At 45.1% G+C, this 26630-nt stretch overlaps 1 protein-coding gene across 15 annotated transcripts in view; it reads right to left on the bottom strand.

Moving 5' to 3' along the window:
• Nucleotides 1-19204: 19204 nt before the first annotated feature.
• SPRED2 (sprouty related EVH1 domain containing 2) overlaps nt 19205-26630 on the bottom strand; it is a 127414-nt gene continuing 119988 nt past the window's right edge. For all 15 annotated transcript variants that reach the window (XM_086326316.1, XM_086326310.1, XM_086326319.1 and 12 more), the window contains 2 exons: nt 24726-24875; nt 19205-22530 (listed from right to left, as the gene is read on the bottom strand). In XM_086326316.1, the coding sequence (XP_086182442.1) occupies nt 21865-22530; nt 24726-24875 (816 nt within the window). In that variant the 3' untranslated portion in view covers nt 19205-21864. The remainder of the gene's footprint in view (nt 22531-24725; nt 24876-26630) is intronic.

Genomic DNA, 26630 nt, shown 5'->3' with positions numbered 1-26630 from the left:
TCCCATGGACAGAGGAGCCTGGCAGGCTATAGTCCAGGGGGTTGGAAAGAGTCAGACACGACTGAGCCACTAGCACTTTCACTTTCAATACAAAAATTACTCACTTATAGTTTTGTGCAGCAAAGGAAGGTATACAACAGGCTGCTTCTGTTCCTGGAAACGGTGCTGAATTTCTTAAGACTGCAGAACAGAAACAGAAGTTTATCTTTTAGTTTTATTTTTTAAAATGTATTTATTTATAAATAAATATTTATTATTTAAAATAAACAGAAGTAATTTTTTAGTTTGCTTTTTATTTTTAAAAACACTTATGCACTGAGTCTTCGTTGCAGCATGCAGGAGCTTTAGTGGTGGCATGTGAACTCTTAGTTGGGACATGTGGCATCTAGTTCCCTGACCAGAGATTGAACCTGGGCATCCTACGTTAGGAGCATGAAGTCTTAGCCACTGGACCACCAGGCAAGTCCCCCAGAAACAGAAGTTTATATTTTTACTTTTTCTTAGAGGAAGGACTTTCAGGGATCATTTTGATCAGATGAGAAAACTGGGTTTGTCACTTAACCTTGTCAAATTACTTGACCTCTCTAAGCCTCAGTTTCCTCCTCTTTTGCTTTTATTCCAGAGAGTATTTACCACAAATCACAGTCAGTCTTTTACTAGAAACGATAATCAGCTGAATAGAATTTCCTCTGTGTCTTCGTGTATGTTGTGCTTTTGCTTCTTTCCCTAATTATTTAGGGAACATTTCTCTCTCCCTGGCTTCCCTGGTGGCTCAGAGGTTAAAGCGTCTGCCTCCAATGCGGGAGACCCGGGTTTGATCCCTGGGTTGGGAATATCCCCTGGAGAAGGAAATGGTAACCCACTCCAGTATTCTTGCCTGGAGAATCCCATGGATGGAGAAGCCTGGTAGACTACAGTCCATGGGGTCACAAAGAGTCTGACATGACTGAGCGACTTCACTTTCACTTTTCTCTCTCCAGCTCTCTTTTGTCTTCACTCTTTGGCCCTCCTTTTTTCTTTCTTTACCCCCTCTTAATTTGTTTACCAGTTTATCATGAAGGATACAGATGAACCACCAATGTGCAGTCTGAAAGGGCCCCAAAGGCAGGAGCTTCTGTCCCCTGGGAACTGGGGTGGCCCATCCTCCTCGTGTGGAGATGTGTTCACCTACCTGGGAGCACCAAGGTTGTTTCTAAGATCGCTTGAAACTCAGTGATGGGAAACAGGCTGGGGTAGGGTTGTACTGGGCCCCCCAACCTCACGTGGGCCCTCCTCTCAGCCTGGGAGGCCCCTTTTTTTCAGGAGGTAGAAATGCTGCAGTGACTTGTCATAATGGAGTTTGTTCTCTGTGGTGTAGGACTTTCAGAGAAGGGTGGATGGGGCAGCACTGCAGCACTAATGAAGTTGAGGAAGTGCTGGCTGCACAGGCCATGGACAGGGTAATTGAATTGGTGTCAGACACATAATGGCTTCAAGAGTCTTTTCTCTCTAATTGGTAAGAAGAGCCCTTCCCCTCACATCCTCTGTAAAAGCTCAAGGAGAAAAGGATGTCCACCCAGCTATACATCAACCCTGTCTATTGAGTGGGAGTTTTAGGAAACCATATGGAGAAGCACACTTTTAAAGAAGGCTTTGGAGACTGTTAACAGCACCCTGCGCAGGGCACAGGAAGAGGCAAATGAGTGTTTTCCAGAAGATGCTGCCAGGTGATAAAATATTAAAACCAATACCAACACTCGCTCTTCAAGGAATGGTCTTAATGATTCTGTCAGATATCTGGGCCCTGTGGTCAAATGGACATTGAGCTTTGTGCTTGATCAAAAATAGCTTTAATGGGTATCATGAATGGATGCCAAGAATGCTTAATGGGTGCCAGGCCCTAGGCTAAACAACTCTTACGCATGATCTCATTTAATCCTCACAACAATCCAGTGAGGGAGGCACTACTGTTACCCCATTTTACAGATGAGGAAACTGAGGTTTGCCCGAGATCACCATCTATGATGACATGAAGCTTGGCTTGAAATCTAGGATTGCAATCCAAAGCCAGTGTTTCCTTTCTTTGACAAAAAACTATCAGATCAGATCAGATCAGTCACTCAGTCATGTCCGACTCTTTTCGACCCCATGGATTGCAGCACGCCAGGCCTCCCCGTCCATCACCAACTCCTGGAATTCACTCAGACCCACGTCCATCGAGTCAGTGATGCCATCCAGCCATCTCATCCTCTGTCGTCCCCTTCTCCTCCTGCCCCCAATCCCTCCCAGCATCAGAGTCTTTTCCAATGAGTCAACTATAAGGGTAAGGAAAACCAAATGTACCTATATATGGTAAAAGATGGGCTTCCCTGGTGGCTCAGATGGTAAAGAATCTGCCTGCAATGTAGGAGACCCGGGTTTGATCCCTGAGTTGGGAAGATCCCCTAGAGAAGGGAATGGCAATCCACTCCAGTGTTCTTCCTTGGAGAATCCCATGGACAGAGGAGCCTGGCGGGCTACAGTCCATGGGGTCGCACAGAGTCGGACACGACTGAGTGACTAGCACTTTCACTTTCACATGGTAAAAGACAGGATGAAAGAGTTTACAATTAAAATTAGTTCTGTCTCATCAGATCCCAGTGCACTGCAGCCACCACTACTGATTGGTTGTGTTGCCTTCCAGCTGTAGAGAAAACACACAAAGACGTGTACATGCTTGTGTGTCTAAAGGTGTGCGTGTGCAGTGGCCGTGTGCTTTCCTTACTGCACGCACTGGGCTTTCTTTCATTCAATACAGTGTTGGATGGCTTTATCGTTAGTGTGGAGACAGCCGCCTGGCCTTTAAATGGTTGCATAGTAGTTCATAACACGGATATATCCAAATTTAAGCAGTCTGCTCTTTAGAGACATTTAGGGCTTTCTAGATTTTTCTTGGTCTTTCTCAGGTAAATGCCCCTACTTGTGTGTGAGAGCAACGTTGTGCTTCTGATCACAAGAGCAAGATGACATCCTGGGATAGTTGGGGTCATTTTCAGATCACAGATGCGGCAAGTGCACTTATCTCTAGGGTGTTGCGGATGGCACCCAGGGGACACGCAGGCTCTTGGCTTTGGGACATCCCCTCTATACTGCCCTCTCGGTTTGATAGTAACAGACTTCAGCGCTGCCAGGTACCCCAGGGACACTTCTGCATGAGAACAAGAATGCTGAGTGCAGGGGATCCTCTCTCCAGCCACCATCTCATCCCATCACCCTTAGGCAGCAGAGGTCATCTGTTCTGCTGCCACCCCAGGCTGGTGGGGACTGTCACACCTAAGGGGGTGTAGGCTGAAGTAGAGAGAGGTGGAGCAGCTTGCCCAAGGTCACAGAGCAAACACGGTGGGGAGGCCTGAAGGGCAGGGCAGAGCGGGGTCTTCATCTCCTCATCTACTGCCCCCTCCACCACCTCCTCATGAATCAAGAAAGGCTGCTCAGCGGAGTTTTGCCTCTCCTCTAGGCCGTACTGAGGCTTGAGAAGCCCCTGAAGCCTCTCTGGAGACCAGAGGAGGATGTGCAAGAGCCATTAGAAGGGGAGGGGTCATCCTCTGGTCACCTTTTTGTCTTCCTTTCATTTGAGTGAAGCTGACTTTTTGTCTCATTTGAAAATTTCTCATAGAAACTGCTGCAGTCTTTGTATCAGTCAGGACAGTCTTTGGTGGTAAAAAAAAAAAAAAAATCCAAAATTATATTGGCCAAATAACAAGATTTATTTTTTCTTATTCATCCAGTTTCTGACTCAGGCTGTTCCCCATGTCAGCTGTTCATTTTGTAGTGACTCAGTGACCCAATCTGCTTTCCCCTCATGGTTCTTCACCTTAGTGGGTGGCTTCTATGATTGCCCTGAAGGAGGGCTGTGCACTGCTGTGGGTGTGTGGAGAGAAAACAGGAGGGTCATACTAAGAGCTGACTCTTAAATGTCTCTCTAGGTCATTTCCACTCATTGTCCATTGGCCAGATATAGGCAGGTGGCCACACCTAATTGCAAGATGAGGCAGTGGGGGGAGGGTGTTCCATGGGTCACCCTGACCAGAACATGTGTCTGTCAAGCCACAGCCTAGTGGGGCCAGGTGAATGTGGGTTGCATGAATAGGTCTGTGGTAACTATTGCTAATAACAGTAGAGTTGGTTAAGAATCTGCCTGCGATGCAGGAGACCCCGGTTCAATTCCTAGGTTGGGAAGATCTGCTGGAAAAGGGATAGGCTACCAACTCCAGTATTCTTGGCCTTCCCTTGTGGCCCAGCTGGTAAAGAATCTGCCTGCAATGCAGGAGACCTGGGTTCAATCCCTGGGTTGGGAAGATCCCCTGGAGAAGGGAAAGGCTACCCACTTCAGTATTCTGGCCTGGAGAATTCTACGGACTCATGAGGTCTCAAAGAGTCGGACACAACTCAGCAACTTTCATTTCACTTGGGAACCAATATTAGCTTTTAGGGGCTACTCAATTGCTAGTTCTTCTGCAGAGGACTTTTATTTTTCTTAACTATCTTATTACCAAATAAAATACACATACAGAAAACCCACACAACAAATTAACCGTAGAATATTATTACAAGGCAAATATTTTTTTCTATATAAATTGAAATTTATTGTCAATTTTATGCCTTCAATATGGGTATTTCTTTTTAAAAAAATCTTATCAGTGTATTTCTTTTTGGCTGTACTGAGTCTTCATTGCCGCTCGGGGGCATTCTCTAGTTGCTATGAGCAGGGGCTCCTCTTTGTTGCAGCGCGCAGGCTTCTCACTGCAGTGGCTTCTCTTGTTGCAGAGCGTCGGTTCTAGAGCCCGTTGGCTCCGGCAGTTGTGGCTCTCGGGTCTAGAGCACAGGCCCAGTAGTCAGGTGCACAGACTTGGTTCCTCGGTGGCATGTGGGATCTTCTTGGATCAAGGCTCGAACCTGTGTCCCTTGCATTGGCAGGCAGATTCTTAACCTTTGGGCCACCAGGAGAATCCTCAGATTGTGTTTATTTTCAACTGTGGTACACTAGCACATTTTCAAGGCTTAATACAATATCAGGTTGTGTTTTATATGTTAAGAGAAGCAAAGATAATATCATATTTTATGACACAAATACATTTTTAATCTTAACAACTCTTAATTGAAGTTAATTAAATAATGTTGATTATAATGTACTAATTTCTGCTGTACAGCAAAGTGACTCAGTTATATACGTACATACATTCTTTTGTAAATATTCTTTTTTCATTATGGTTTATCCCAGGAGATTAGACAGAGTTCCCTATACTACACAGTGGACCTTCTTTGTTATCCATTCTAAGTGTAATCGTTTGCATCTACTAACCCCAAATTCCTAGTTCATCCTTCTCTCTCCCCTCTCCCTCTTGGTAACCTCAAGCCTGACCTCTACGTCTGTGAGTCTGTTTCTGTTTTGTAGCTCAGTTCATTTATGCCGTATTTTAGATTTTACATGTAAGTGATATCATACGGTATTTGTCTTTTTCTGACTTGCTTCACTTAGTCAGATAGTCCCTGGTTGCATCCATGTTTCTGCAGATGGCATTATTTTATTTTTTATAGCTGAATAGTATTCCATTGTGGGCTTCCCAGGTGGCACTAGTGGTAAAGACCTTGTCACCAATGCGGGAGACATGAGATGTGGGTTTGACCCCTGGGTCGGGAAGACCCCCTGGTGGAGGACATGGCAACCCACTCCAGTATTCTTGCCTGGAGAATCCCATGGACAGAGGAGTCTCTATCCATGGCGGTCTACAGTCCATGGGGTCTCAAAGGGTTGGACACGACTGAAGTGACTGGGCATGCACACATGCAGTATTCCATTGTATGTGTGTACCACATCTTCTTGATCCATTCATCTGTTGATAGACATTTAGTTTGTTTCCATGTTTTGGCTACTGTGGGGATCGTGCTACTATGAACATTGGGGTGCATATATCTTTTTGAATTATAGCTTTGTCCAGGTATATGCTCAGGAGTAGGATTGCTGGGTCATAGGATACTTCTTTTTTTAGTTTTCTGAAGAACCTCCATACTATTTTCCATGGTGGTTTCACGAACTTACATTTCCACCAACAGTGTAGGTTTTCCCTTTTTTTCCACACCCTCTCTAGTATTTATTTGTAGACTTTTTTAATGATGGCCATTCTGACTGGTGTGAAGTGGTACCTCACTATAGGTTTTATTTGCATTTGTCTAAAAATGAGTGAGGTTGAACATCTTTTCATGTGCCTACTGGTCATCCGTATGTCTCCTTTGGAGAAATGTCTATTATTAAGATTTTCTGATAAAGCAAATACGCTTGAAACTGCCTCTCAAGGTAAGAAATAAAAACTAACGGTAGAGTTAATTATTTTAACTTTTGGACTCAGCTCTCTGTTTTGTCCAACTTGAATCTAACGCAGATTTGGAAAAGTGAAGTTCTGAATTTCCGAAGTATGAGGCTCCAAGGGCTGCCTAATTTTGGCAGTGAACTTGCAGTGTGCCTGTGACTGAGGCCATGAGGAGGTCCTCCCGGCTCACAGTAAATGTGAGCACGGGGCTGTGGGGTGCCTGGGCCTGCTGCTGCCAGACTCTCCCCCGGTGCCCTAACTGTGCCCTTGGTCCCAGGGTCAGCCTGCTTCTCGTGGCCCCAGTGGTCCCAGAGTGTCTGTCCAGAGAGGCCACCCCAACCATCCACTGTTCAGCCCTTCCTCCTCTGGGCCAAACTGCAGCCTGAAGGTCAGTCTGACCCTGGGGACTCCCAGTTCTGGGCAGAAGCCCCATCGCCCCTGCCAAAGTATGTGTCAGCCTCAGTGCAGCGCACCATGGTTTGGTGACTTTGCAAAGGCTGAATCCTAGAAAGACTGCGTGTTCCTGGTCGCCGGCTGCCCCGCCTTGGTGATGCTCGGCTGCCTCCCGGGAGCCCAAAGCACCTGCTGGGAGGCAGCAAGGGCAGGGCGCTCCCATCTCGCGCTGTCAACACATACTTCTAGGCTCAAGTCAGACCGGGAAAGCCTGGCTTTCTCCCATCCCCACACCCTGGTCCCCCTGCACACATGGAGCACCTGACCCAGTTTTTGATAGGAAAATGGGAATCTTTGTAGTTGGACGAGAGGAGCAGAAGTAAAGCCTTGCTGCCCTAACCTAGCCCAGACACGGCCCTCCTTCTGAGGAAGGGGCGAGGAACCTCTTCTCCCTGTCTTTGCAGAGCATTTGGAACAAACTCCCGAAATACCATGCAGCTGAGTGCAAACCTTGTTTGCTATCATCAGGAGGAGTGATGAATCATGCAAAACATGCAGTTTCTCTCGTCCAAAATACAGCATATACACTTACATCTAGTGTCATTTTACATGTGCAGGGTGTTTTTTTAAAAATTCTTTTCTCTCTCTCTCTTTCTTTTTTCCCCCAAACCAAAAACACCAGCTGTAAAACCCACTGCTTCCTTCCCTGCCAAGTCTGCAGTGGTAGGAGGTGGCGGCAGCAGACAGCCAGGCCCCCTGCGCTCTGAGTCAGGCCTCCCTCTCAGTGGCTCGCTGCCTGCAAAACAAACTTAAAAGCTGATGAATGGCACTTAGGGGCCCGCAAGCATGCAGGGAGGCCTAAAATATTTGCAGAGGCGCACACTGTTCGTAGAATGAAAGGCCACTATGTAAATACCTGGGCCCCATGGAGTTGAGGCATCTTCAAAGTGGCTCCTGCTCCTTGCATCAAGCCAGCAAAGAAGCAAAGACATTCATTCAAAAGCAGCATGCAGGAACCACACCACAACCTGGCCCCAGAGGGGAGAGTCAGAAAGGGACCACAGCCGCGGGTCCCGTGTTTCTCCTCTACTGCACACTGCACAGGATGGTTTTTGTGATGGCCTACAATGTCAGCTTTCAGGCCGAGCAGACATGATCAGTTTTCTCCCTTTTGGCAAGGAAAGGCTCTTTTGGAAGATGCTCAAAAGGCAACCACAGTTGCTAATGGAGCATGGTGAGCATGAGACAGAGGTAGCTATTACCCAGGCTTGACAAAAGAAGACAAAAACACGAGAAGGTTTTTGCATCAAGCCACAAATATAACTCCCAAAGACACCCAGGTGAGTGCAGGAGCAGACCAGACACACCTGATACCCCGCACAGCATTCCCTAAGATTCCCAGAAAGTCCCACACAAATATGAAACCTGGCAACAGCCCTATGACCAAAGAGGAGGCTGGGAGCCAAACTCCAGGCAGATTTTTCACTAACCACATTGTCCACTGGGATGCATTTAGAACATTCTTGGATTTCATACCACTTGGGTTGCCCCCTCTGAGCCAGAATGGGACAGGCATCCCCCATGCAGGAAGGAAACAGTTTTGTTTTACTCAAATTATTTGTTAGTGGTGATCTTTTACCTGGGTAGGCAGGAATTATCTTCAAGGTCAAAGCCTAGTTTCATCCTCCTTTACTGCCTCTCTAAAAATGGCAAGGCGGCAGCACAGTGAGAGAGAAGGATGGCTGAAGGCATGTGTCATCTTCAGAGGTTTAATTGCTAGAGGAAGTAACATCAACAGTGGTAAAACAAACAAAGCCAGGAAGGGTGCTAGGAATGGTTGTTCAAAGATCTGCAAGCTGCATTTGATTCTCCAGCCTAACCTAATCAGAGATCCTGAGAGCTGAGCAGAAGAGTAGCCCTAGTGTGGTGCAGAGACACCCCAGACAAGGCCCGCCAGCATGAGTGTTTGAGTCCAGCAGGCTTCGATTCCCGAGAGAAAACCGCCAGCACCCAAGAGGGAGGCTGAGGACACTGCATTTACCTCGTCAGATGGCCAAGACTGAATCTGAATAAAGGGCTCTCTTATGTGATGGAAAAATTCCAACAAGGGACCAATGGAAAGACATAGAGCCTGAAGGAGAGAAAAACTGTCCTAGAGACCCAAAGGCAGCAGACCTCTCTGAACATGACTGTTTTTGACTTTTCTACAAGAAACAGATGCTGATCTTAGATAAGGGCTGCAGTGTGTCCTCTGAGAGATGCAAGAAGATATGGTCTCAGTGGAACTAGCCGAAGAAGGAAACAGAAGGAACAAAACAGTCTGAGATATAAGAAGAGATACAAGGAGAGCTGGCAAAAATAAGAAGATAATACAGTCCCCAAAAGAGCCAGAGTCAAAACTGCATTTGAAGAGGAAAAGGGCAGAATTAAGAAATAGACTTTTAACCAAAGAGAGGAAGAGGCCACAACTTTCTGTTCTCAGGATCCCATTACAAAAATTATTGAAGACTTCAACAAGCTTCAGTTTGACTAGGGTATAGTTATTGATATGATTACATTAGAAACTGAAATTGAGAAATTAAAAGTATTTATTAAAACTTTATTTTAGATAGTAAACCCTTTGCATGTTGACATAAATAACATTTTTAAAGAAAAATAACTACTTTCCAAATTAAAAAAATATTTTAGTGAGAAGAGAGTCATTGGCTTACATTTGCAAGTCTCTTTAACGTTTGACTTAATAGAAGAAATCTGTATTCTCATAGTTTTTAAAAAAATTGAGCTATAATTGACATATAACATTGTACTAGTTTCAGATGTACAACATCTGATTACGTATTTGTATATATTGTGAAAGGATCAATACAGTAAGTCCATCACCACATGTAGTTACATTTTTTTTTCTTGTGATGATGAGAACTATTACAGTTTACTTTCTTAGCAACATTCAAATATACAGTATAGATTATTAACTATAGTTACCATACTATACATTATTCCCAGGACTTACTTCATTATTGGAAGTTTGTCCCTTTTGACTCCCTTCACCCATTTGGCCCTCTACACACTCCCTCCCTCAAGAAACCACCAATATGTCCTGTATTTATGAGATCATTTTTTTTCTTCCTTTCAGAATCCACATAGAAGTGAATTATATGTGCTTATCTCTCTCTGACTTATTTCACTTAGCATAATGCCCTCAAGATTCATCCATGTTGTCACAAATGGCAAGCTTTCTGTCTTTTAAATAATATTGAGTGATGCTCTAGTGTGTGTGTGTGTGTGTGTGTGTGTGTGTGTGTGTGTGTGTGTGTAGTTGGCTACCATAAATACTGTTCATAGAATGAACACCGGGTGCATATATCTTTCTGAGTTAGTGTTGTTCCTTCCCTTGGACAAACACCCAGAAGTGGAATTGCTGGATCTTATATTCTATTTTTAAGTTTCTGAGGAACCTCCATACTGTTTTCCATAGCAACTGCATCAATTTATATTTCCATGGTGCACAAGGGTTCCCTTTTCTCCACATCTGTGCCAGCACTTGTTATTTCTCGTCTGATTCCTAGCCCATTCTGTGATAGCCATTCCAACCCGGTTGAGGTGATATCTCATTGTGGTTTGGATTTGCAATTCCCTGATGCTTAATGTACTGTTAATACAATAAGCTCTGTTTCATGCACCTGTTGGCCATCTGTATGTCTTCTTCAGAAAGATGTCTATTTATTTCCTTTGTCCATTTTTAATAAATCGGATTGTTTGTGATTTTACTATTGAGTTGTATAAGTTCTTCATATATTTTGGATCTTAACCCCTTATCAGATATGTGATCTGTATTTTCTCCCATTCCATAGGTTTCCTGTTCACTTTGTTGATGGTTTCCTTTGTTGTGCAAAAGCTTTTTAGTTTGATGTAGTCCCACTTATTTTTGCTGCCTTTGCTTTTGGTGTCAAATCCAAAAAATTATCACCAAGACTAATGTCAAAGAACTTTTCACCCACGTGTTCTTCTAGAAGTTTTATGGTTTCATGTCTTACGTTCAAGTTTTTAGTCCATTTTGACTTAATGTTTGTGTGTGGTATAAGCTAGTGGTCCAGCTTTATTCTTATCCATCTGGTTATCCAGTTTTCCCACCACCATTTGTTAAAGAGACAATTCTTTCCCCATTTTACATTCTTGGCTCCTTTTCTGTAAATAAATTGACCATGTAAGTGTGGGATTATTTTGGGGTTCTGTATTATAGTCCATTGATCCACATGTCTGAATTTATGCTGATGCCATGCTGTTTTTATTACTATAACATTGTAATACAGTTTGAAATCAGAGAGCCTCCAGTTTTGTTCTTCTTTCTCAAAACTGCTTTAGCTATTCAGGGTCTTTTGTGGTTCTACACAAATTTTATGATTGCTTGTACCATATCTATGAAAAAAGCCGTTGGAATTTTGATAGGGACTTATTAGGTCTTTAGATTGCTCTGGGTATTATGGACATTTTAACAATGTTAATTTTTCCAACCCATGAGCACAGAGTATCTTTCCATTTATTTGCATCTTCTCCAATTTATTTCCTCAATGTCTTGCAGTTTTCAGTGTATAGGTCTTTCACCTCCTCGGATAAATTTTATTCCTAGGCAGCTTATTCTTTTCACTGTGATTGTAAATGGGATTATTTTCTTAATTTGTCTTCCTGATAATTCATTATTAATGTCTAGAAATGCAGTAGTCATTTGTATACTGATTTCGTAGGGAATTTTTGCATCTTTGTTTATCAGGCTTATTGTCCTGGAATTTTCTTGTGGTGTCCCTATCTGGTTTCAGTATTAGAGCACTGCTGATCTTATAAAATGAGTTTGTGTTTCCTCCTCTTTTATTTATAATTTTATTTAGGTTGTGCTGGGTCTCTGTTGCTGGGCAAGCTTTCTCTAGTTGCGGTGAGTAGGGCCACTCTCTAGTTGAGGGCTATGAGCCTCTCATCACCCTGGCCCCTCTTGCTGCAGAGCACAGGTTCTAGGTGTACGGATTCGGTAGTTGCGGTGCATGGGCTCAGTTGCTCCACAGCATGTAAGATCCTCCTGGACCAGGGATCAAACCCAAGCCTCCTGCATTGCCCAGGCAGATCCTTTACCGCTAAGCCAACAGGGAAGCCTTAGTTTTTATTTTTTAGGGGAAGAATTGGAGAAGGATTAGTATTAATGTTTCTTTCTCCTTCTTCCTTCCTCGCTGTGTAGCACAGCTTGTGGGATCTGTGTTCCTTGAGCAGGGATTGAACCCAGTCCACAGCACTGAAAGCGCCAAGTCCTAATTACTGGACCACTAATGAATTCCCAATTCCATCTTGATAGGTTGCATGCTTCTAGAAATTTAGATTTTTTTCCCCTAGGTTATACAATGTGTTGGTGTATAATTATCCATAGTAGTTGCTTAAGACCCTTTGTGTTTCTGTGCTATTAGTTGTAAAGTCTCCTCATTTATTTCTGATTTTACTTACTTGAGTTCACTCTCTTGGTGAGTGTACCTAAAGGTTTGGCAGCTTCATCATTTTAAAGAACTTTAAAGCTTTTAGCTTTCTTAATCTTTTCTATTGCCTTTTAAGTCTTTGTTTCATTTCTTTCCACTCTGATCTTTACTATGTCCTTCCTTCTGCCAACTTTGGGCCTCATTTGCTCTTTTTTTTGTAGTTTCTTTTTTTAATTTTTATTTATTTTATTTATGGCTTCACTGGGTCTTTGTTGCTGTGTGTGGGCTTTCTTTAGTTGCAATGAGCAGGGGCTACTCTGCTATGGTGCTCTGACTTCTCATTGCTGTGGCATCTCTTGTTGCAGAGCACGGGCTCTAGGTGAACAGGCTTCAGTAGTTACAGCGCACAGGTTTAGTTGCCCCACGGCATGTGGGATCCCCCTGGACCAGGGATTGAACCTGTGTCTTCTGCATTGGCAGGCGGATTCTTTACCACTGAGCTACCAGGGAAGCCCTTGTAGTTTCTTGAAGTATAAATTAAGGTTGTCTATTTGAGCTATTTCTTGTTTCTTGAGGTAGGCATTTATCGCCAGAAGCTTCCCTCTTAGAACGGCTCTTGCTGCACCCCATACATTTTGGTTGGAGAAGGAATGACAACCCACTCCAGTATTCTTGCCTGGAGAATTCCAAAGACAGGGGAGCCTGGTGGGATTGCAAAGCCTGGTGGGATCGCACAGTTGGACATGACTGAGCACACAGCACTCATACATTTTGGTATGCTGTATTTCCATATTCACTTGTCTTGAGGTATTTTCTGATTTCTCTTTTGATTTCTTCTTTGATCATTGGTTGTTTGGTAGTATAATCTCCACATATTTGTGAATTTTCCAGCTTTATTACTGTAATTCATTCTTAGTTCATACTGTTATGGTTGAAAAAAATGTTTGCTATGATTTCAATCTTCTTAAATTTATTAAGACTTGTTTTATGGCCTAACATGATCTATACTGGGGAAAAAAATCCACACGTGCTTCAGAAGAACATGTATCCTGTTACTTTTGGATGGCATGTTCTATATTTTTCTGTTACATTCCCATGATCTGACATGTTGATTAAGGCTGTTTCCTTGTTCATTTTCTGTCTGGATGATCTATTCATTGAAGAAAGTGGAATATTAAAGTCCCCTATTGTTATTGTGTTGCTGTCTCTTTCACACTTTAGGTCTTATAATATTTGTTTTCTATATTTAGGTGTTCCTCCCAGGTGGCACTAGTGGTAACAAACCCGCCTGCCAGTGCAGGGGACACAAGAGATGTGGATTCGATCCCTGGGTCGGGAAGATCCCCTGGAGGAGGGCATGGCAACTCACTCCAGTGTTCTTGCCTGGAGAATCCTATGGACAAAGGAGCCTGGCAGACTATAGTCCACAGGGTTGCAAAAATCTGGACACGAATGAAGCGATTTAGCATGCACGAACCCTGGTGGTTCAGCTGGTAAAGAACCCATCTGCCATTGCAGGAGACACGAGAGACATGGGTTTGATCGTTAGGTCAGGAAGATCCCCTGGAGAAGGAAATGGCAACCCACTCCAGTATTCTTGCCTGGGAAATTCCATGGAAGAAGGAGCCTGGTGGGCTACCGTCCATGGGGTTGCAAAGGGTCAGACATGACTGAGCATGTGCGACACACACACACACATACACACACACACACACACATTTGATGCAAAAATATTTACAAATGTTATATCATCTTATAGGATCGACCCCTTTGTCATTATATAATGGTCTTCTTTGTTTATCGCTAGTCTTTGTTTTATTTATTTATTTAGCTACATCAGGTCTTAGTTGCGGCGCACAGGATCTTTGTTGCATCATGTTGTGCTGCCGGGCCCAGCAGCTGTGTTTCATGGACTCTCCAGTTGTGGCACATGGGCTCCAGAATGTGCGGTTCAGTAGTTGTAGATCATGGGCTCTGTTGCTCCATGGCATGTGGGATCTCAGTTCCTTGATCAGGGAAGCCGTGTCCCCTGCACTACAAGGTGGATTCTTAACCACTGAGCCACCAGGGAAGTCCTCTATAGTCTTTGTTTTAAAGTCTATTTTATCTGATATAAGAATAGATTATCCTAGCCTTTGATTTCCATATCATGGAATATACCCTTTTCCATTATTTCACTTTCAGTCTCTGTGTGTCCTTATATAAGAAGCGAATTTCTTATAGGCAGCACATAAGATGGGTCTACAGAGACACTTTATAATTAAAATGTCAAAAGTTGAAGACAAGAAGAGAATCTTAAAAGCAGCAAGAGGAAAACAACTTGTTGCACACAAGGAACTACTTCACGACTATCAGCTGACTTTCAGCAGAAACTTTGTGGCCCAGAAGGCAGTGGCCGTGATATATTCAAAGAGCTCAAAGAAAAAATTTCCAACCAAGAATACTCCATGCCCAGAAATGTCCTTCAGATTTGAAGGAGGGATAAAGTTTTTCAGACAAAAAAAGTTAAAGGAGTTCATTGTCACTAAACTAGCACTATAAGAAATGTTAAAGAATGGGCACTAATTAGTAAAGAAAAACATATGAAACTATAAATCTCACAGGTAAAGATATCTATATAGTAAAATTCAGAATAATTGAATGCTGTAAAGATAGTAGATCACTTATAAAGCTCATATGAAGGTTAAAAGACAAAAGTAAAAATAACCATAATTACAATAATTAGTTAAGGAATACGCAAGATAAGGAGTAAAATATGAGAGCAAAAACAGAAAACATAGTGTGGGGAGATTAAAAATGTCAGCTTTCAGAATATGTTCAAACTTATATTGTAATCACCTTAAGATAGACTGTTACAAATGGTTATATGTGTCATGGTAACCACAAAGCAAAAACCCATAGTAGACACGCAAAAGATAATCTAACCATACCATGAAAGAAAATTATCAAGTCACAAAGGAAGAGAGCCAGAGATGAAAAAAGGGACAGAGAAACTACAAAACAGTCAGAAAACATCAAAATGGCAATAGACATATCAAATAATTACTTGAGATGGAAATGGACTAAATTCTCCAATCAGAAGGCACAGAATGGCTTTCGAGCAGTGTAGGTAGATGCGCAGCTGTATTTTTGTTCCTCTCCAAAGAGAAATATATGTGCACATACACACATCTGTGTACAAATACACAGAAAAATCTAGAAGGATGCACAGAGCTTATTTTGGGTAGGACAGAGGAGTGTTATGGGTTGAATTGTGTCTCTTCCAAATTCATATGAAGCCCTGATCTCTTTCCTCAGAAAGTGAGCTTATTTGGGGATAGGTCTTTACAGAGATATAATCAAGTTAAAATTAGGCCACAGAGTGGACCTTAATCCATTAATGACCGATACCCTTAGACGTGCATGCGTGCTAAGTCACTTTAGTTGTATCTGACTCTTTGCTAACCTATGGACTGTAGCCCACCAGGCTCATCTGCCCATGGGATTCTCCAGGCAAGACTACTGGAGTGGACTGCCATGCCTGCTTCCAGGGGATCTTCCCATCCCAGGGATTGAACCTGCATCTCTTAAGTTTCCTGCATTGGCAGGTGTGTTCTTTACCACTAGCGCCACCTGGGAAGCCTCGATACCCTTATAAACAGGGGAAATTTGGACATAGAGATACACAGAGAGGGAAGATGACGTGAACAGGCCCACAGGAGATGCTCATTTTTATACTTCTGTGGCCTATGACATTTTTATAACTGTGTATTAATTACTTTTATAATAATCAGAGCCCTCCTTCAAAACTAGGGGGAATAAAGAGATAAGACACAATGAGAAGAAAAGCGTATGAAGCGTGACTGTCACATAACTGGCTTGTTTCCTCTTTATAAATTTACAGAGTATGTCACTTATTCTCCACCCTCTAATCCCAGCCGCACCCTGGTTCCAATACTGCCCTTGAAGGGGTCAACTTGCCTGCAAGGAACCGCTAACACTAGCAGCTTCTTTAGCTGCTGCTACTGCTGAGTCACTTTAGTCGTGTCCAACTCTGTGTGACCCCATAGATGGCAGCCCACCAGGCTCCCCCGTCCCTGGGATTCTCCAGGCGAGAACACTGGAGTGGGTTGCCATTTCCTTCTCCAATGCATGAAAGTGAAAAGTCAAAGTGAAGTCGCTCAGTTGTGTCCGACCCTCAGCGATCCCATGGACTGCAGCCTACCAGGCTCCTCCGTCCATGGGATTTTCCAGGCAGGAGTACTGGAGTGGGGTGCCATTGACATGGCAAAACCCTGATTTGCAAGGTCACCTGGTATCTGGTGGTGCAAGATGTCACCATGGTCCTCTCCTTTCATTCCACCCATCTGGTTTGCACCTGAAGAGGTGGCTCAGACAGTAAAGGATTGCCTGCAATGCAGGAGATCTGGGTCTGAACCCTGAGTTGGGGAGATGCCCTGGAGAAGGGAATGGCAACCCACTCCAGTATTCTCGCCTGGAGAATTCCACAGATAGAGGAGCCTGGTGGGCTGCAGTCCATGGGATTGCAAAGAGTCGGTAACGACTGACTGACTAACACACACACACTCAAAGTGTGATATTTCTAACCAGCTAACCCCACAAATCAGAAAGCCCAGTGGGCCTGCTGTCAGAATACCTGCAGGCAGTTGCACACTTCTATAAGTTCTGGCCACTCTTTCACAAGGATGCACTGTGACAGCCTGCTCGAAAGCTGTGCTCAAATAACAAACCACCTCTAGTCCCTGGGCATCAGAATTCTTTACCAACACTCTCTTCCCTGGGAAGGTCTGATTTTCTGGGGGGTGCCCACCATGAAGAGTGAGTGGTAACTAGCAACGGGAGAGCAGTAGGAGAAACAGAGGCCCAGAAAATGAGGCCACTGACTCACACCCCAAATGCCACAGAAGGGGCCGGGGGTTCAGGAGGCAGTTGGTAAGGCAAGTTGTGTGCTCTGGCTCCTGAGGAATCAGCCAGCTCAGTGCCCTTCTGCAGCCATCACGAGGGCTGTGAAGGGGTCTGGGAGGGCCAGTCAGGAATCGAAACCTAGTTTAGTATTGCAGAGAGGTTAAGAAAAGGAAATCTCAGCACACATATTTTGTAGGTCTAAATACTCACAAAATTCCATAATGGCTTCAGCCTCCTTTGCTTCAAAAGACGGTGTCCTTTCCAGTTGCTGGGGTTTCCCAGAGTTCCAGAACAGAGGAGAAGCTGAGGAAGGAAGGAGTACCATGTATGCTGGGCATACAGGGGCACCTCCTGTATGCTGCGCTGTAATGACAGGCAAACTGTAATCACGGAGTCCCACGACGTGCTTTGGGTGTGTATTATCTCACTTGCTACACCTGCGGAGACCAAGGCTCAGAAGGGTGACATCACTTGCCCAAAGGCTAATGGCTAGTAACAGCAGAAAGACAGTCCAGGGACCGGTTCACGTGGTTTCTCTATCCCTGTGTCCTCACCTGTGAGGTAGAAACTCTATTCCACAAAGGGTTGAAGGAGATGGTGGATAAAGTGTGCCCAGCTCCGGCCGAGCACGTAGGGCACCAAACTAATCCTGTAGCAGCCTGATGGGCCCCAGGAAACAGGGAGGAGTAGGCAAGGCTCTTGCCTGGTGCCCACTTTTTAAGCCCACAAACGGGGAGGGGATGAGCAGAGCTATCAGTGAGGCCTGGCAAGGACCTGCAGTCAGTCAACCCAAGCTGGTTGGGTCATTGCCTCTTATGACTGCAGGTTACTTTAGTTCCTTACCCTTTCTTTCTTTTTTTTTTAAAGAAAGTAGCTATTTTATTTCTCGGCTGCACTGTGGGACATGTAGGATCTTAGTTCCCAACCAGGGATCAAACCCATGCCCCCGGCTTTGGGAGCACAGAGTCTTAACCACTGGACCGCCAGGGAAGTCCCAGTTACTTACCCTTTCTAAACCTCCGTTCCTCAGCTCCAAACAGAGATGCCGGGAGGGACATGCCTTGTGGGGTGGCATGAGGGCCAGGTGATCTTGAAACTCTGGATGTGTCTTCCAAGTTTTCTTTTTAAATCAGAGCAATTTATTCAGATTGTTATGAGTAAATGTATGCATATTGTCTCAGCAGATCTTATTTTTCTTCTTGTCCTTCAGAGCATTCCCACCATTCCTTTACCATCAAACTTCTTGAAAACATGTTTTACATTTGATGTCCATGTTTCATGTCCTTCATGTTGACTTTTCACCCCCTATAATCTGGTTTGTGTGCCTCCTAGTTTATGTACGAACTCTCATGAAGTTCTCCAACGATCTCTTAATTACCAATCTTCATGGCTTCTTTCCCCTCACTTTCTAATTTCCAGCATCTCCTGTTGCTTTTCATCTTTGCCAGCAGTTTGGAAATGTCACGCCTTTCGGGAAGAGTTGAGACTAGGATGAAGGGGCCCCTCTACACATCTCTTTTTAAGGCCCCTACTTGGCTTTCCAGAGAATAAGCGGAAACGCTCTTCTGTGACCCTTAAAAGACCCCACACTTCATTTTCTCCAAGGTATTGTCACTGCATGTAACGTTTGAGCATCCAAAGAGCCCATTTAGAACTGAAAGTGGGCCAAATATCACTAAAATCGAACCACTCTGAGGAGACTAAGGATCTTGTAGTTTTAACAATTGAGTTCTGTGAGAAACTGTGTTCCAAACTTCACACACACACACACACACGCACACACACTCTAAAGGTTCAGCAGGAACCAGTTGAAAACAACTCAGAGGAAGTACAGCTGTTCCCTCTGAGGAGCACGCGTGGGGGAAGCCAGGCGAGGAGGAGGGGTGTTCCCCGGGTGGTGACATACAGCATTCTTTTCACTTGAGGCATCTGAGCCCGAGGAGCTGCTGTCTCCCCTGGGGAATATGACATAACCAGAGGCGGGAAGGGCCTCACAAAAACAGACCGGTGTCCACACATCCTTCTCCAAAGGAAGCCCCTTCCCATCCTGTGTGCGAGAGCTCCCACGTCCGCAGAGACTCAAATGCCACCCTGTCTCCAGCCAGAGAAACAGCCCAAAGCCAGCGATCTGATAGGATGTGTTTATATTTACATGGTACATTTTAAAGCAATGGCTACATTGGTCATACATATTAGAAACCATAAAAAAAAGTTAAGAACTAAAATGTACATCATACACTTGTATATATATTTTTTTACACAGAGGTAAAAAGGCTTATTATAAAAAAATCAATACAACGGGGTTTTCAGTATACAGGTAAAGAATGAATTATGCTTCAGGCACTTTAATTTGTTAATGTGAGCAAATAGCTTCATAGTTGGGGTCAGGGGAAGCTTCCAAACAGAAAATCTTTTGGTTAATGTTTTGTTACCACAGATACAAAAATAAAATCTGAATAATTTCTCTCAGATGATTGACATTAAGTATGGCAAAGCGGACTGGGAAAATACTACACTGTTTGGCTGCAGTGTGGCAATTAGAGAGACATATTTACATAAAGTGTCCCCACGGCTGTCCTTGTGCCCTTAACCGCTGCCTTCTTCACAAACCAAAAAGGATGCGCGGCCTAAGATTCACCAGCGTTAACTCTTCAAAGGGGTGGAAAAGGACAAGGGGCGAAGGAAGATAGAAACAGATGATGGCTAGACAGACGTGGCAAACAAGAAGCGGCCAGAACAGGTGTGTTCTTATTGAAATAAATAGGGACACTTGAACTGAGGTCTAACAGAACATACATTAGTGTTGTGCTTTGTAGAGAGGAGACCTTGAGAAAGACCCTGAGGAGATGCCTCAGGATGGGGGTTGAGGTGGGGGAGAAGATGGTCTCTCAACAGCATCTGGAGGCTGGTCGAAGGTTTTCTAGATGTTCTCCAAGCTGGGAAGTGGTTCTTGTCTTGCACCACCAGATTAATAGATCTCTGCCCCTTTCCCAGACCGGAAGACCCAAACCAGTCACTCCAACAAACGAAAACACCTACCAAACAAACTCATAAGCACACTGGGTATTTACATGGATAATCTGAGGAAGAAATGCAGAGCACTCTCAGGTAAGCTGAGAACGTTCCCATGAAGGTAAGCGTGGCCAGCACTTTCCCAATATGATTGGCAGACTGGGAAAAAAGTCCCTTTCCTTGGAGACTGATGTCCTGTGTGCAGTAGAGAAGGGATGGTTGAGGGCGGGGAGTGGGGAGAGAGGAATGAGGCTGTGCGCTCAGCTGGCAGCAGCCACAGGAAGATCACGGCGGGAAGAACAGCCGGTGCAGACGAGCCTGTCCCCTGTGCTCTCCACGGTGTTCTGATTGTACAATGCGAGGTACAGGTAACCACTCTTCACTTTTTTTTTTCCCCTTTCTGCAGTAAGATTTGGCTATTCCTTGCACTATATTAGAAAAATACTCTTTTCCAGCTAATTAGAAGCCTCCTACGTGGCAAGGCGACAGGTGGACCCAGACTGCTGAACTAACCATCCGAGCAGTCAAAGTGGCAAGTCTGGGTTTGGGGTTGCAGGAGAAAGACACTTAGGCATTTGGAAGGATTTTTTATATATGGCCTTGTTTTTTCCCAAGTATAAACAAAGAATTTGGTGACGTGAAATTGAGTCCAAAATGAAAACAAAACGACAAACCCAAGAACAGAATGCAACCCACCACTCTTCAAATTGATGACATTTAAAATCCCCCAGTTAATAGAAAATAGCCACTGGGGGGAAAGAAAGCTCCTTTAAAGTTTTACTTACCACAATCTTAGTGTTTCTTAACCGGACCATGTTCGGGAGAACACTGGTTTGTTTGAAAGAGACTATTTGGTTTGCAAAACAATGAGCAAAATTTCTTACTTCATTAGCGTTTTCTTCTGGTATTGCTAAATTTTTACAAGTGGTGGTGACATAATTTTAAAAAGATCTACTACTTTAGGGTCAGTGGGGAGGCTCAGAGAAACCTGAAATCCCCCTTTCTAGCCCTGGTCTGAGAGGATACAATGCAGTTTAAAGGATTTTCCTGATTCTCACAAGATTCTGAAGTTAAGGCTCAATTCTCAGTCATTTTAGGAGTGAATGTTTTGCATCAGTGAGTAACTGACAGATTTTGGGGGTGTTGGTCGAGAGAGACAAGATGATGGGCTCTAGACAGAAACTGCAGCTTACATGGGAAGTTTGGCTTTAGAAACGTTAAAGCGATCTCGTTTTGTGGTAGAATTTTGTTAACTAGATCACCTCCTATACATAGTAACTGACTGCAGGTTCAAAAATACATCTGGTAGGGTTTCACCATTCCGACAATCCATTACCACAGGAACTTGAGGAAGCAAGCTCGTTAGCAACAGGCAAGCTAGAACCAAGAGGAAGATGGCCTTTGGAGCTCTTGGGAAAAAAAACGACAAAACCCACCAAAAAAATCAGCAGTTCCTGCTGCAGGCGCCTTGAAACTGGACAAGGTGGGCAGAAAGGACATGAAATCAACACCTGTATGAGATAGTTAGCTTGATTACAGATTGTTAATAATACAGGAGCGTCTAGGCAGAGGGTCCTTTCCTTAGAACACTGTGCGCGCGTGCCTGGGTGTGGCCGATGCAGAGTGGGCGGCGGGGGTGCTGCAGAGTCCACCAGGCAGGCTCCCCAGGCTGGAAAGGCGCCTTGGGTACCTGGGAGCGGGGGGAGAGATGAGAAGATGTAGAAGACGAGTCCCCTTGGGGCTGTGGACGGGAGAGGGTTGGGAGGGAAACCGAGTCACACGGCCGCTTTGTGCTTCCCTCCGCAGCACCTGCACATCACTCCGCAGTGGTAGCAGGCTCGCAGAGGCAGGTAACAGCACATACAGGGGGCCAAGAAAGACAAGGCAATAAGAGCCATCCACCGGAGGCAAAACTTCTCGTCGCTGGTATCGCACGAGCACGGGTCTGTATAGTCCCCCTCGGGGTCCGACATACAGTGATAGAGCATGCTGTCTGCACACCACATACAGCTCACCCGGCGGATGCAAGTTCTCACGGAGTCGGGGGCGTCCTGACAGTGGCCCCTCCGGTTCTCTTCGTGGTTGAACATGTCCCGGCAGTACTCGCACCGGGAGCGCTCTCCGTCCTCTTTCCGCCTCCGGGACTTGCCCCGGGAGGGCTGGGTCTTGATCACGCTGCCCCCACGCCCTTTGGGGTCCTCGCCGAGGCCAAAGTCTGACGAGTCCACGTAAGGGTAGTTGTAATCGTGCTTGGGCACCTCGCCCTTGGCGAAGCGCACGTAGGAGTCCGCGTCCTCCGTGTGGTCCAGGTATTTGCCCCTCACCGGGGCGTGCCGGTAATCCTCGTAGCCGGTCATCCAGATCTTCTCCCGGGGGTTGATGCGCACGATCTCCTCGTCGTCGTCCGGGAAGCTCACCTGGCGGTAGGGTCTTGGCATCGGCTGCCCCAGGAAAAAGGAGACGTTACTTTATCGCAGCAGCTAAACAAACCAATCTTCAAATAATGCATCCTTCACTTTGGCAAAGGGCAATTCTTGAAGAAACAGACCCATCCTGTACTTAACAGCTTGCGGGCCAAAGATGTATTTCAAATTGTCTCAATCCCTTCCTGGGTCAGGAAATCATGTTAATGGGTCGAGACCGGCATTTCCCCCCTTTCTGTTGCAGTTTTGCCATAGATGTGGGTAGGTATACACACTGTGAAAATACAGTTTGAAATTCCAGAAGCTGAACATGCCCAGATCAAAAGCAGACCTGAGATGTCCCTAGAATATGCTTATCTCCCTTCTTGTGACCTCCCATCACTAAGGTGATGGTGACTGGCACCATGATTTCTAACAGCTTAGTTTCACCTGTTTTTGTCGGCCATCCTCTCTCAAGACTTTTTTTTTTCCCCAGAGAAGCAGAAGATCTCTGGAGTGCATTGACCATTATGAGGTAAGTACATTTGTTATCTGTGTGTACTTAACAACTGCATACTAGTCCATGATATAGAATGTGTATCTCACTGTGGGTCATGTTCAAAACAGCAAAAGTGGATACCAGGGACTATGAAGGCTCATAGGTGCCTTGTAATCTGGTTGGGGAGATAAGATGCTCAAATACACAGAAGGTAAGAGTACAAGTTCCAGAGGCCAATAGTGTTTGAATCCTGCCAGGATCTCACAGGTGGTGAGTGGCAGAGTGGAATCTGAACCTGGGATGGCTGGACCCAGAGCCACACTGTCTAGACTTCAAACCTAACCTGCATTCTCCCTTAGGATGAAATTGTTATCCCTGTGGTTGGCCTCCTACAGTTTGCATTAGTGCCTTGTCCAGAGTGGCAGGTGCTGAATACAGTTATTGAGTGGATCCAGGTAAGCCTGCCTTGCACAGGGCATCCCAGTTGTGGCAGACAATGACACTGCCCACCTTAGAAGCCCTCTGAGCATGAAGGCTTTTTAAGGAGTGAGAAGCATGGCTCTGACTGGAATTCAGACTATAGAATTTACTAGCAAGTCACTAAGCCTCAGACTTCGCTTCCCTGATGATCAAACTGCATAGGGCTATTGTGAGAACAAAGAGAAAGAATCTAAATGGTGTAAGCGCAGGCTCTGTCACACAGGATGCACATAATAACTGCTGCCAATATTGTCATTATAGTATTATCCTAGAATTGGGCGCACATTAATTAAATTTACCCATCACTTCCCACCAGACTGTGAGCTCCTTGAGGGCAAGGGCCACGTCTCACAGGCTTTGTCCTAATTCCTGCCAGATTCTTGACGTCAGAGTTTCCCCAGCTTTGGAAAATACAATCCTGCAGTATTTCAAAACAAAGTTTGGGAGCTGACACAGTCTTTGCTATTAATTTATTTCGAAAGAGAGTCAAAAAGTCAATTCCCATCTATTGCTACCATACTGTGATTTTAAAAAGAACGTTTTCATGCCAAAATATTAGGAAGCACACACCCAATAAAACAATTTTGAAAAAAAGAGTCATATAAATCTAGCTTTATGTTATAAAACCTCAGTGCCTCGTGCTTTTTCTCTTTTCAAAGCACACTGGTGGCCACATCACCCACATGGGCACCAGTCCACGCCCCACAGTTTGCGAACTTGTTCCAAAAAACAGCCGCTGGGTAAATATTTGTTATATTACTGAATTCCAGCTACAGCTCCCCAAAGAAGCTGGGGCCTGCAGCCCGTGATGCCAGGCCTTCGGCCCAAACATACAGTATTCTGTGGTACCAATCGTGGTTCTGTGCTTTCATACCCTTTGGACAGAGGAATGCAGGAGGCAGGGTAGCATCCTGGGTGAGCAGAGTCTGCCATCTAAATCTTGTTCCACCAGGGACCCTCTCCCTAAGTCTCAGCCTCCTCATCTATCAACTGGGGATGCAGAAGACCTGCTTCTGGGTAATTTGTGAGCATTAAAGGAGATAAATCACATGAAGGGTTTGGCAAGGTGCCTGGCACACAGAAAACCCTTGAGTGAGGGTGAGTTGCCTGTACCACCTCCAATATGGGATGGGGGAACAGAGTAGGAGAACAGAAGAGGCCTCGGCTCGGGCATGCGGCTGAAGGGAGGGCAGGGCAGCTGTTTCAGATCAGGAGGTCACCCCTGTGACCTCCAAGGAACAGGATCCCCGCTCACCTGCTCGAGGTGATAGTGGTCCGTGGGGTATGGGTCGTGGAGGTGACCCAGGGTATAAACCTTCCGGTGCTCACAGGATGTGGGGGAGGAGATTGTGCGAGTAGGTTGTTCCCTCTTCTGAGACGAATTAGAAGAACTGTCTGTAGCTGTCTGTGTAGAAGGAGGTAACCATGAGTTAATTAAAAACAAAAACAAAAACCAAGTCCGCCCCAAAACTAACACACCGTCTACCCCCACTTGTGGCGTCTCGCTGGACTTCCCGAAATCTTGAGTTTATCCTGGCCGTGGGAGGCAGGAGGACCCCTGAAGGGCCTAGTTGTCTAAACACGACGGGCAGAGAAACCCAGCCACCAGCCCCTGGAAAGTTGCGTTTGTTTTCTCAACTGTGGGAGCAGCGACCGGCTCTGGGGCAGGGCTCACCACACCAGGCCACTCGCGGGTGCGTTCCGGTTTGATCAAGAATGGTCTCTCGTTAGTGGCCCTGGTTAAGGTCCTTGGGCAAGCAGAGGAAATGCAAACAAGCCAAAAATCAAACCCATATGTTTCTTTGTGGGGTTAAGCCCAGCCTGAGAAAGTCTCAGAGATAAGGATACCTGAGGGGTATCATGGGTACTGGCTTTCCAGGAAGAAATTTTGTAATCTTTGGCTTGGAGGCAAGCCTGAGGGTCACTGTCTCTGGAGGGTGAGAACAGAGCTGTTTTCCCAGTAGAGGTGACGAGTTCAGATTGGAGCGTCCATGAAGGTATCTTAGGAAGGTGATCATATATCAGAATAGACTGTGGCTGTGGGCAGAGCACGGGCCCCACTGTCTCCCAGAACACCTCGGGTGCTTCACACCCCCCAGGTGATCCCAGGTGTGATGGTCACTGTCCACAACCTTGGGGCCCAGTAGCCACATGCTCAGAGAAGGCTCTGTCAAATGCAGCTGGGTCAACTGCCTTGAAAACCAGGGCCCCTGTGAATCCTATCCTCACTCCACTCCACCTTCTACTTCCTTAGAGTAATGGACCCTTCTTCTCCTTTTTTTTTTTTTCACAAATGAAAAGATTTTCCTTGATATTGAGGTGTCCTATTTCTGGTAAATATCTAGAAACCCCTTAGTTGTTGCTTCTCATCCTTATATCCCCCTTACCCCATATGCTTATTTATATCCTTTTATTTTACTGTTTTTTGTTAGTGTCATCGATCCTTTCCAGGGCAAGGCGAGGTTAAAACAAATAGACTTATAAGAGTTATTCTCCTCCCCTCCACTACGTTCACTTATACAGTAATAAATGCTCAGGAAAATAGGAGTATAAGTGTTCAGGAAAAAGAAAAGACACTCAGGGACTTCTCTGGTGGTTCAGTGGTTAAGACTCTGTGCTTCCACTGCAAGGGGTGTGGGTTCGATCCCTGGTTGGGGAACTAAGATCCCACACGCTGTACAGTGTGGCCAAAAAAGAAAAGATACCCGTATTTCCACTGTGCAGCACAACTGACATTAATTTTTAAAGCTTGGTGGACATGTGCAGCATGCTTTTGGAAACCCAGCCCTCCTGGATTTTTAATTCTGTTTGGTTTGTGTGATGCGGGGGTGATGCCTATTTCCAATCCCACAATCTAGTGGCTAATTCAGATATGGACACACACTTCTCCCCTGAGGCAATCCAGAGAGACTTCTGATGGACAGGTCAGAAAAGATACTTGTCTCTACCTAGTTAAGAGCTAAGGGTCCTGTAAGCCTAGAATCCTGGTGAAGGTACAGGGAAAGAAAGAACCTGAGGATGGAGTGAAGCAAAAAACCAAGGGAAGAAGGATCCCACAGATACCACTTGAGCTTCTGGATCCAGCCAAGCCTGAATCCTGATCCACCCTAGGCTGTCCCATAGAGAGGAGCCAATTCCCTTCGGTAATTTAACCCAGAAT

The sequence above is a fragment of the Bos grunniens genome, chromosome 11 (assembly GCF_055505025.1).
Source record: "Bos grunniens cultivar Pamir isolate PY7600 chromosome 11, Bosgru_T2T1.0, whole genome shotgun sequence".
Lineage (NCBI taxonomy): Eukaryota > Metazoa > Chordata > Mammalia > Artiodactyla > Bovidae > Bos > Bos grunniens.
The sequence above is the reverse complement of the archived record's forward strand: the minus strand, read 5'-3'. Positions and strand labels throughout refer to the sequence as shown.